This window comes from Trachemys scripta, chromosome 4 (genome assembly GCF_013100865.1).
Source record: "Trachemys scripta elegans isolate TJP31775 chromosome 4, CAS_Tse_1.0, whole genome shotgun sequence".
NCBI lineage: Eukaryota > Metazoa > Chordata > Testudines > Emydidae > Trachemys > Trachemys scripta.
In genome coordinates this window covers 18,057,222-18,069,579 of record NC_048301.1, presented here as the reverse complement: position 1 = coordinate 18,069,579, position 12,358 = coordinate 18,057,222, and the positions used below count along the sequence as shown (strand labels likewise).

At 41.8% G+C, this 12,358-nt stretch overlaps 1 protein-coding gene across 3 annotated transcripts in view; it reads left to right on the top strand.

Annotated features, from left to right (window-relative positions):
- Positions 1 to 11,779, top strand: part of CLBA1 (clathrin binding box of aftiphilin containing 1) — a 17,808-nt gene extending 6,029 nt beyond the window's left edge. For all 3 annotated transcript variants that reach the window (XM_034768991.1, XM_034768992.1, XM_034768993.1), the window contains 4 exons: positions 1,394 to 1,542; positions 3,244 to 3,373; positions 7,931 to 8,041; positions 9,818 to 11,779. In XM_034768991.1, the coding sequence (XP_034624882.1) occupies positions 1,394 to 1,542; positions 3,244 to 3,373; positions 7,931 to 8,041; positions 9,818 to 9,985 (558 nt within the window). In that variant the 3' untranslated portion in view covers positions 9,986 to 11,779. The remainder of the gene's footprint in view (positions 1 to 1,393; positions 1,543 to 3,243; positions 3,374 to 7,930; positions 8,042 to 9,817) is intronic.
- Positions 11,780 to 12,358: the final 579 nt, after the last annotated feature.

Below are 12,358 nucleotides of genomic sequence, written 5' to 3'. Positions count from 1 at the left end.
CTTCCCCAGCGCAGCTGGAGCCCGGGAGGGGAAGCGCCCAGCCGGGGGCGCAGGGTCTGGAGGCTGCTCGGCAAACCATGAAGCCGGTAGCACTCGGGCTTCGAGCGGCCCCTATGCCTTCGGACCTTGCGCCCCCGGCCGGGCACTTCCCCTCCCGGGCTTCAGCTGCCCTGCTCCTCCCCTGACTCTTTGGCTCTGTTTAAGAGCCAAGCTGCCCGAGCGCTCCGGCTTCGGGCAGCCTCCTTGCCTCTGGACCCCAGCCGCCGGCCGGGCACTTCTCCGCCCCAGCTCCAGCTGCTCTGCTCCTCCCCCGACTCAGACTTCGGCTCTGTTTAAGAGCCAACCTGCCTGAGCCAGCGCTACCGGCTTCGGGCAGCCCCTGTGTCTCCGGACCCTGTGCTGCCGGAGCAGAGCAGCTGGCCCCCAGGACGGGAGGTGCCCGGCCGGCGCACGGGGTCTGGAGTCAAGGGGGCTGCCCGAAGCCGGTAGCGCTGGCTCGGGCAGCTTGGCTCTTAAACAGAGCCGAAGTCTGAGTCAGGGGAGGAGCAGACCAGCCACGGGAGAGGAAGTGCCCGGCCGGTATTTTTCCCGGACATGTTCAGCTTTTTGGCAATTCCCCCCGGACAGGGGTTTGATTGCCGAAAAGCCGGATATGTCCGGGAAAAACCGGACGCATGGTAACCCTACACTAAAGGAATATTGCAATCCAAACAAACTTTTTAAAAATCATTAAAATAATTCTATCATTCAGGGCAAAAATGGAATTAAAAGATCAAAATCAAAACTTTGGAGCAGATAGACTGAGCATTTCTAGAACAAGGCTTGACTCTGCATAGCCTTACTCGTGTGAGCAGTCCACACCCCTGCAAGTAATCCTATTAATTGCACTGGGACTCTTTGCATGAGTAAAAGTCATTCATGTAGATAAGGACCTGATCCTCTAAATCCTCAGTCATTATTGTCATAGGAGGAACAAATGTACAAGTTCTCTCTTCTGGCTCTACACCAGCAATTAAAGAAAAACACCATTTCATGTGGCGCACGCAAGGAAGTAAACAAAGATTCATTTCAGCTTTATTGGATATCCTGTAAACTGTGTGCATATAGTTAACTATTGACTACTTATATAATGTGAATATACCTCATTTAATTGAATGTATAAACATGATGTATGTGTATCTACGTCCGTCACATACTCTGAGCCTGATACTTTATTCAAGCAAAACACTTGTAGATTTTAGTGGGTGGTGTGCCACTACTACTGCGCTTTGCATCAAGCTTAATGTCAATGGAAAAAACTTCAATTGACTTCAGTAAGCTTTGGATCAGGCCCTGTGTGAACTGCACGATTGGCCACCTTATGAGGTGTGTAATAAAACTCTGCTTTTTCTAGGCCAATCTCAGCTATGAGGATATTTTTAAGTTGAGTTTTCCAGAAGTCATTCTACCACAGTCCACAGAGAGCATAAGAAGCTTAGATCAAGTTCTTGACACAGATAATGAAGACATTGGGATTCCTGAATTTGCGAAGAGACAGCTTTGGTAATGAGTTTAAATAAAAATTCAAACACCCGGCAATAATACTGTTAATTTTTCTGAAAGAAGAAATTGGGGGGAGGAGAGTGGACTTACTTGTTTCAATTTAAAATAAGCTATTTCAGTTGTTTAATCAGGACAGTAATTTGATCAGATTATTGGGTTCAGAAAGGAAATGGGTTTGTTTTTCTAGTCCCTGAAAAGCATAACGGTCCACTTATCAGTGTTATTAATTCTTTTTGTAGAATTCTTACTGCTTTTGGTAGCACTTCTGATTACTAAATTCCTGGAATGCTGGACACCAACAGACAGTGTATTCTTTCTGTTGTCAGCATTCCTTCTCTTTCCTGCATGTCTGTGTTGTTTCTCTTTCATCAAGAGTAGCAACACAGGTCCTTCTTTCCCAGTCATTGGTACTTTTCTGACAGCCTCCCAAGTCTCCCAGTAATTATTGCTCCTCCTGTTAAGCTACATGCTCTCCCTAATCAGTGGTGCATCTGGTTTCCTTCCTGGAGTTTATGAAGTTAACAGCAGTTTAAATGGGTAATTTGGCTGTTAAATCTGCTGGAATGCTGATCAACTTGTTACCTGTTTTTGAAAGATTTCTGCTTCTGCACTAGTAGCTGTTCTGGTTTCTGCATACATCTAGAACATTGTAACTAAAAAGTAGGCTTGGTTATTTGTTCTGTATATTAGTGACGGTCCAAGGATTAACGCATGCAATAAAATAAATGTTTTTATTGAGTTTTCCCTCAGTAAACTCCTCACATGCACACCAAGCTGATCAGGTAGCTTACTGTTGGGAAAGGAAAAAGAGATTATTTTTAATTCTTGGAAGGCACACCAATATTATGGTGCTATGTAACATACAAGGAACCTAAATATTCTATGTGACAAACTACCCATGACAGATGTTAGCCACATTGTTAATGCACTACTGGAAGGCACACAGATAGTGTGGTGATGAACATGGCAAAAGAACCTGAATAGAATAAGTAGTTAGGCTTCTGCAATTTGACATCCTGATTTAGATGCCTAATTCTTTTCCTCTGTGTTTCCTTGGAGCTGGGCCTTTGCTTTAAATACTGTTTGAGCATCACAGAGAAGGAAATCACACCTACCCAGATGAGACCAAATATGAAAGGTAACCCACATGAATATCAGGCTGGCTCAGTGCAGCCCGAAAGCTGAAATAAGGAAGAGGGTTGAGCGACACAGACTAACCAAACTGTAGGTTAGCTGCCTTTGAAGAGAAATAAGTAGAGCTCTGTTTTGTACCTGCTTGCTCTCCACAACATGAATTGGACACCACCACCTCTGGATCGTGATTTTTCTAATGCATATTTCCTGTCTACTTCTACTCATTCTGGAGATATGTGGGCATATAAAGCACTCTCAGACATGCTCTTACTGTATGGCTATTTATTTGATGAAAAAAATCATGCACAATTTTTTTGCCATTGCTTACATCATTGATATCATGCATCTTTGTTAGCAAGTTGGATTGATGACTTGGACAAATAATTCTAAGAAAGTCCGTTTCCATAGTAGGTGGTTCAGGGTGTACCCCAGTACAGTTGTCTCCAGGGAGGTTGCATTAGAATTGAAAGTTAGATAATGGCTTTATATGAGGTATGGGCTCAAGATCATTGATTTTGTTTGGAAATTTTCTATGAACTACAATTTCAAGTTGCATTTCTTTTCTAGCATTGACTCTGGAAACCTCTGGAGAACTCTTAGGCACCCCGATAGCACCACGGGTTTAAGATGTCCCTGGAATAAATCCCACTGCCAGGAAAACTACTTATCTGCTCTTGGAATAGATATAAATCAAAAGGTAATTTAAAAAATATGTTTGGCTAGAACACCACTGTAAGAGTTTGATTTAAACTTGTCTTCATTTAAGTCATCCAGGCAGAAAAAATATGCGTAAGTCACACAGCTGCACTAGGAAGTGTATTTTGGTGGATCGCAAATGCTAATGTCTTCAGCTAGGGCCTTTTTGATGATGTAAGGCCTTGTCTATACAGGGAGTTATTCCTGATTAATTCTTTGTGTGGACACACTTATTCCAGAATAATGGAATAAATCAGGAATAGTTGTTCCACTTTTCACACCCTACTTTATTCCAGATGAATTGTCATGTGTAGACAAGCCCTTAGTTTAAGACTTCTCTGCTAAGATGTTACAACTATTATAATGATGCAAAGACCAAATTCTGGCTGTCTTTGCCAATTTAAAGTAGAGAATGTATTGAAGTTTCTGTTGTAATGACAGTATGCCACTTTGTTTGGAATCAATTTCTGATTTAGTTGGCAGAGTTCCACAAGTGTAGGGTTTTTTCGCCTACTTTGAGGTGGAGGGGTTATAAGAATTTATACAAGACATTATGGGTTCAATCCAGTGCCCAGTGAAGTCAGTTGACTTGACTTAAGTGGAAATTGGACTGCTCCATTTTTCACAAGGAATCAGTTAGTCCAGTTAAGTTCTGAATGCTTGAATATCTGGCTTAACTGTACAGGTTAGAACACAATATTCAGTTTGCTTTTACTCAAATCATTTCACCCATTTCAGGATTAAAAAAATAGAGAAAACATGTTTTAAATAAATTCAAAGATTAAAAAACAGCAACATATTAAACTCTCAAAGCAGAATTGTTACTATTCATTCTCTTTATGTTGGAAAGATTAATTGGAGGTAGCTTTTTATGATAATCACTTGTTTAGTTAGCACAAATTTAATCTTGCTCGGCTTTTCAGAGGGAACGATATCTTCATTAATAGTTGCTGTTAGGCAACTATCAGGAAAGCTATTTGAAACTCCTGGTGTTACCTAATTAATCAAACCTTTCACATGAGTTTAATCAAACAAAATTGCAGTGCTGGTTAGTCATGCAAGACCTGGTCTACACAGGAGTTATACTGGTATAATTATGTTGGCTAGAGGGGTGATTTTATTTTTAATTGATCTAGTTAGAGCATTACTATTCTCTTAGTGTGAATGCAATTATATCAGTATGAAGGCACCTGTCACAGGCTAGGTACACCCCATCACGGGGTGTCAGATCATGTGTTGTCAAAAAGAAGGGAAAAGGCTGTACCGCAGCCAGTTAGTTCTTATGTTGATGTCCCTTACTATGAATGTAGTAGTGTGGCCAGTATCAAGAGCATAGCCTTCCCTCCCAGGGCGGCGTGGCCCAATGGTCAGTCAATAAAGTCACCCCACTCTGTAGAATTAGGTGGTCTGTTGGCCCATTGGTGAAATGGGGCACCACTCGGGGTATATGGCGCCTAGGGCAACAGGACTCAGGCCCTCCCTGCTCCTCTGAGTCCCAGCCCAGGGCCTTGTGGTGGTGGGGTGCTCACCACCGAGTCAGCAGGGATCCTCCCGAAACATGCTGACTGGTTCCCTGGTTCACTCACTGGAGAAAGGTTTAAGTTCCCTGGGCTGCTTCCTACCCTTTCTCCCTCAGTAGTGCTCCATGGTTCCCCCAGGTCTCTGAGGTCCTCAGGTGGCATAGATCCTGCTGGCACGATCTCTTCTCTGGGATCGTCAGACAGCCTGGAGTCCATTGGGAACTCTGCGTGCCATGGCTCTGCAGTTGGAGCCTGCAGTCTGTATCCTCCCCCTTCAGCAGCATGCCCAGACTGAGTTGTGCTGCTTTCTTTTATACTCTGCCTCCAAGCTGAGCATGCCCAGCAGAGTTGGGGGGGCGGGGCTTCCTCAGTTTGCAAAGCACAGTTAACCCTTTTGGGGTTGGTGTGGGATAGGTACACCCCATCACAGCACCTTATACTGGTACAGTTAGCCCTATTTCTGTACAGGAATAAATATACTGGTATAAGATGTCTTTATGCTGATATTAGAGAGACTAGATGGGTGAGGTAATAACTTCTATTGGACCAACTTCCGTTGGTGAAAGAGACAAGCTTTCTAGCTACACAGAGCTCTTCTTCAGGTCTGGGAAAGGTACTCGCTGTCGCACCTAAATACAAGGTGGAACAGATTGTTTAGCATAAGTAGTTAACACGTATATCTAAGACAATGGTTCTCAACCAGGGGTACATATACCACTGGGGGTACACAGTAGTCTTCCAGGGGATACATCAACTCATCTAGATATTTGCCTACTTTTACAACAGGCTACATAAAAAACACTAGTGAAGTCAGTACAAAGTAAAATGTCACACAGACAATGACTTGTTTATACTGCTCTATATACTATACACTGAAATGTAAGTACAATATTTATATTCGAGTTGATTTATTTAATAATAATATGGTATAAAGTAAGCAATTTTTCACTAATAGTGTGCTGTGATACTTTTCTATTTTTATGTCTGATTTTGTAAGCAAGTAGATTTTAAGTGAGGTGAAACTTTGGGATACCCAAGACAAATCAGACTCCTGAAAAGGGTACAGTAGTCTGGAAAGATTGAGCGCCACTGATCTCTGGGTCCATTCAAAGTGAAGTGGCTTATTATTACCTGTGCAGTCATAGGACAAAAAATGGGGGTTATGGGACTGCAAGGTGTTGTAATAAGCCATAATTCCCATGTCTTTATGATTTCTAGCAAAGTTATGAATTGAAACTGCCAGGCTCGTCTTTTGAAGGTGTTGTGCAGATTTCCTTTGAGGATGAGGACTGAGAGATCAGATATGGAGTGATGATTTTGTGAAAAGTGTTTGCCCGCGGGTGATATAGTGGTTTTGTCTTATTTATCGGAGGGTGTTCATTTGAGAGATGATTGTCTAGTTTCAACCACAGGGTTGTTATTGGAGCACTTTAGTGCACTGCACGAGTAAGGCTACAGTTTTGTCACGGAATCCCTGACTTCCAAAGACCTCTGTGACTTCAGCCCGCAGCAGCTACGAGCTGCAGGGTAGGTGGCAGGGCGCTGGGGCTCCCAGCCACCAGCAGCAGTGAGGGTACCCAGCAGCTCTCTGCTGCCGCGGGGGGGGGGGTGAGGGTCAGGTGTACCCCACAGTCCCCAGCTGCCATGGGCAGCAAAGGGCCCCCACAATTCCCCACTGCCGTGGGGGACAGGGGGATCCCAGCTGGGGATCCTTGCAACCCCCAGCTGCTCCCTGCCACCACTGGGGGCAGGGGTACCCCCACAACTCTGAGCCCTCGTGCGTGGTGGGGGCCCCTAGGGCTCCTAGCCGGCCCCTGCAGCTACCCAATGGCTTCCCATTTTGTCATGGATATTTTTAGTAAAAATCAGGGATCGTGGCTTCCGTGAATTTTTCTTTATTGCCCATGACCTGTCCCTGATTTTTACTAAAAATATCCGTGACAAAATCTTAGCCTTATGCATGAGGTACGCCATGAGTTGGGACAGACATATGCAGTACCCGTGGACTTTGAAAGGTGTGTTGTGGGGGGCGGGGTATAGCAGTGGAGATTTATCTGCAGGTTTTGCATCTGTTGTTATGGCAGGCAGAAGCGGATTATGATTTACTGGGACCCTGGGCACAAAGAACATTTGGGCCTCACACTCCTGGAGTGGCCCAGGCTCCCTCGGCAATTCCTACCACTGCCTGGCTCTGGCTTCTGGTCTGACCAGGAGGTGGGACCTCAGGGGGAAGAGGAGAAGCAGGGGGCAGTGCCACCATTCTGGTGGCAGTTGCCCCCCTACTTCTACCCAGGCTCCTGTGGGGGGCCCCCAAAATGGCTAGGGCTCCTAGGCGTGGGCTCGTGTGTTAATCCGCCACTGATGGCAGGATCGGATGCTGTTTTGAGTTGGTGGGTCCTTGTCTGCGGGAAGCTTTCTTCTGAAGATGAGCTTTGAAGGCCAGAAGAGGGGGTTCAAGCAATATTTCTTTCAGGATGTGGTCTCCACCAAGTATGGGTTTTAGTTGTTTAATAAGACCCAGTATGGGTTCCATTGCGGGGTGGTAGGTGACAATTAGGAGTGTGTGGCTGGAGGGTTTTTTCTGTATTCAAGCAGGTTTTCTCACATTATACTATATAAGAGCATCCCTAGTAGGGGGTGGTACCACTTTCGTGATACTGGTACAGTTAAAATAGAACAACTTTCTCGTGTACATAAGGCCTAACCCAAAAAACTAGTAAGAATAGTCTCCAAGCAACTTTTTAGGCCACAAGCAAGCTGTGTGATCCAAGTGGACAGAATCTTGCCCCAGCACAGAACTGCACTGAAGTCAATGAGAAGTAGGTGGCGGCAGGGGATACACATTACAGATCTGATTACAGGCCAGGGTTTTAGATTGCAACTTTGAAAAATAAAGTTAAACACCTATTTGCTTATTTGTCCTGAGAGAGGGGGACCTTTTTTCAGAGGGCCAAAGCCCATTCCTGAATAAAACATTTCTGACATTGATGGACACTTAATATTATGAAGTGTTTTAAATTATGCTCCTTGTTTATTAGAACTTCTCAGGAGACAACAAAGATGGTTTGGAGGAGACAAATGTTAAAATAAATGAAGACTTAGAAGATGGATTCAATATTAGTAACTGTAAAGCACTAATTCAAACCAAGGTAAGAGTTGTTCTGAGGCAAGTACATTAGAGAGATACAGGTCTCATTTTTTACATGTCCCTGGGTGCTGTACAGACAGAGTTGTCAGGATTTCCCCTCCCCCGCTGGTGTTTTAACATACTTTCTAGTGGGACCTGGCAGTTCTTCAGCCAAATTTTGCTTTTTCAAATGCTCCTTGGAAATTGTGCTCTAAGTACTGTGTATGCACCAAGTGCAAAGTGATGCAAGATTGGGAGAGTTAGAACTTCAGGTCATGTGTTATTTAAGGAACTTGAGTTGCATGATTAGTATGGGCTCTATGCTAAGATAGTAGCAAACACGGAAGATTGATTGATGACACTTTGATGACTGAGGAGGTCCAGTCACCATATAACAGGATTAATGTGATGAAGGCATGAATAAAAAGATAGCAACACGGACTCGACTGGCTCTTACAGAACAGTGAGGGAGGAAGGGAAGAAGAATGGAGGAGGCAGTTGTGTCCAACTGGTATTTCAGGTATTCAGAGTGAATCAGAGGTTAGGCTTATTCAGCGGAGGAAAGAATAGAGGTGGTGAGAAATAAACAAAAACTACTCTCAACAAAAGACTCAATAGCAAACTGTTTGAACTAAAGCGAAATGGAACTACCATCAGAGTTTGAGGTTTCAGGAGCAAAGGATATTACTAGGATTTAGCCCATTTGTGTTAGTATGCGGAGAGAGACGTCACTGGAAATACTTCAAGTGTTAAAGCTAGTTTAATCAGGTAATTACTTACCAATTGAAAATAACATTTTCTGGTGTCTGTACTTTGCCCTTAAATTTAGTCTCTATTTCACGTCAGCATTTCTACGCGCTAGGGGGCAGTTGTTAGTGAGCCTTGCAAATTCCATCAGTTTTCTGCTAAAGGAATTTAGTTCATTTTGAAGGAAAACTTCACTTTTAGAAATAAATGTTGCAAAACTACATTCTTGTTCGTTACTCTAAAAGAAAAGGCCTTTTTTTTTTTTTTTTAAATAAGCCGTGGTAAGGTTTAGATGAGCATGTCAAACAAAAGTTCCCTTTCTCTTGAGCAGAAAATAAACTGTCTTGTTGCTGTGGTAATGCAAAGTGTACACACACACACACACACACACACTCTCTCTCTCTCTCTCTCTCTCTCTCTAGTTTTTAGTCCACTTCAAGCTGAATATTGAACTGTGCTCAGTTTTGGACACCTCAGTACTTAAAAGATATAAACAGGAGGGAGTTTAGAGAAGAGAAACAGGTGGCACAGAGAGACTGGAAGGATTGATTAATGAAAGTATAAACTGCAGATATTTTGTTATTTGGTAATGGTGGGGAGATCTTTGCTGGCAACACACCTTTAACATGTGTAAGAGGCAGGTTTTTTTGTTGGGAGGAGTGAATCAAGAGGCAAAAATCAACGTGAGGGGATGAAATTAAAGAGGAAAATGTAGGCTGAACAGGAAAATCTTATTTAACAAGATCTAATGGACTTTGGAATAGCTTCTCAGGAGAAACAGGAAGTCCCAGAGCTAGATATTGCAATCTAGAATACATGTTAGGCAGGGTCTTGTAGTGAACAATCCTGTACTTACTTAGGGATGGGCTAGATGTACTAATAAGCTCTTTTCCATTTATGTTCCTGATTGTAAACATTTCAATTTGGTAACCCTATTTTTGTCAGTAAGACTAATAATTTCTCAATCTGTTTGAAAATGTAAACTGTTTTAATTCCTTAACTAGTTAAATGCAGAAAAACTATTAAACTTTTTTTTTCTCATTTGACTCAGCTGTCTGTGTCACCAGATTCCAGACGTGGTCATTTCTTTAGTTATAACCTGTTTTTGAAGAGGACACCATCAAATGGAAATACGCAATTTAAAACAGTCCCAGGAAAGAAGAGGATTTTCAGTACACACAGTCTAAAAATGAAAATTTTCAATAGTGATGTTTGCTAAAGCAAAAGTACCTATCTTTCCTTCGTTTTGTTACTGGGTTGTTACCGAAGTCTAGAGATGTTTTTGTGAAGAAAAAAGAAAAAAAATCTTATATAATAGCTGTATGTCACACCTAAAGCAATTCTCTTACTAAAAGGTACTTATTCTATTTAGTTTTAGATTCTAGTTTTGTCCTAGTAAATTTTGGTGGCAGTCATGGTAAATGATGAAGTCATATCTTGTATGGTAATCCAGCTAGAATCAAGTGTTACATTTAAAGGCATTTGGTCGTCGCTCTGTGACCTTTTAACAACTGTTCCCTTTTGGGTCTAAATGGATCTTTTTAATTCAAACTGCCTCCTCTCCCCAAAAATCTGAACACATCTTCGGTGTGTTGTAAGGTGTGCCTTGGTGTTACCATTTCTTTTCCTTGACTTGCTTTGTTTTGGACCATCCTTGGGTCTGGTACTGTGTGCTGCTGATCCCTTACGCGGAGGAGCCCCTCTCCACCTCCCCCACACACACTATGACTTTCACATCATTTTCTGTTTATAACCACGGCTCTGTACAGTTTTACCTCCGTTGCTGAATGGCATTTTTACTGAGTGGCGTTCTAACACAGTTTAACCAGCTAGCCTGGATGAAGTCAGTGTTATAATCAGGTTCAGAAACTGTTCTAGGATCAGTCTCTGCTTGTAATAGAATGTCTTTGGAATGTGTTTGTAACACGACTTTAGAAACGTTCAGCCCTCAACCATTTTAAACTGTGCATAGTCATCATGGTTGTAAAACTGTTAGAAGCTAGTTGTGCAGTCAAGCCCTTATACTGTGCAGTACTGTAGGTTGCTATTTTAAGACTTGAAATTTCGTACTAATGACTAACTAGTTTGCCCACTGTCCTGCATGTACAAGTCCCATAGTACCAAGTCAGGTACACTTCATATTTAATATCAGCCACAGAAGCTATGGCTCGCTCATGACAAACATTCATCTTCACTTGGTGTATAAGTTATGTTACTCATTAGCAAGAACTTTATATGCAGGTTATATCAATATTTTTGTTATTTTGTCCCTTATGAATGTGAAAACTTTGTATGATTGTTTTTATTCTAACAAGCCAGATAAGCCTCTGACTTTATGTAGATAACTTTACTGCATTATAACAAGAGGTTTTGTACATGTTAAAGTATACTGTATATAGTTGAATTGTAAAGGCATGTGACAGAGAAACTGGATAATCTGAAATTAAATGTTTTAAATGTTAATTTAAATACTAAAATAATTCATTCTTTTTGTGTTAGGACCTGTATTTAAATGAGATTCTCACTAAGGCCTTGCCAAGACTTAAGCATGTGCATAACTTTAAGGACATGCATAGTCTATGCATAGGTATTGGCAGAATCGAGGCCTAAATCTGTGTAAACTCCATTCAGCAGTAAAATCAGAGCTGAGTTATACATTTACTAGCAGTAGTAACTTTCAGGATACCTCAGTGCTATTAATTTTAGGAAAAGTGTTTGCATAATGCCTACTCAGTTAATGGCAACAGCTTAGCTTAACCATTAGTCTTTTATTTGAATAGGTGCCATTTAAAATGGCCCAGGAATCTAGGGCTCTGATCCTGTAATGATTTCTGAGTGGCTAGACCCAAAGCTTTATGTGGGTGTAGGATCAGGGCCAAAGGTCTTATAACTTTAAAGAAACACTGAGCTTCTTAGCTTCAGAAACCTTCTTATAGTAAAAAGTTGGCAAGAGCTAACAAGTCTGCACTGATTTTTGTAATGTTGTATTTAATAAAATGTTCCAGATACAGGTTTCTGCTGTATGTATTTTTTCATCTCTTTTGAAATGGAAATGCAATCATTGCATTAAAGTGCTGATTCAATAAGGTGCTTAAATACCCATGTGCAACTTTAACTATTGTCTTCACATCCTCAAGAACCTTGCCATATTGGGGTCCACATCTATAGGATATTTGTTTTGCTAGTCTAACCAGTTTTAGTTTAAAACATACTAGACACCATTTCAAGATTAGCTTGTAAAAATCTCTGTCCAAGGAAATGAGGGTGTGCAAAGCTTATTTAAGCTACCTAATGTCTTTCCCCACCCCAAAAATAGCTTTTATAGCACCTCATCAAGAGCATCACTCTTTACAAGCATCATCAAATAACTCAATCTGAAGAGATTCCTAAGTAGATTCACATCCTATACTTGCCTAAGTTCCTATGCCAATTTTGTGCTTTTACCCCATTTTGCTCTCCCCTCTTGCCATATGAAAAAAACAGGAGAAACTGAACACATACACACAATGCACAAAGACTTTGTGACAAAGTAGACTGAGAAAACAAACAAAATCTTTCAGTTAATACCTAATAGGTGGGGTTTTTCTTTTAT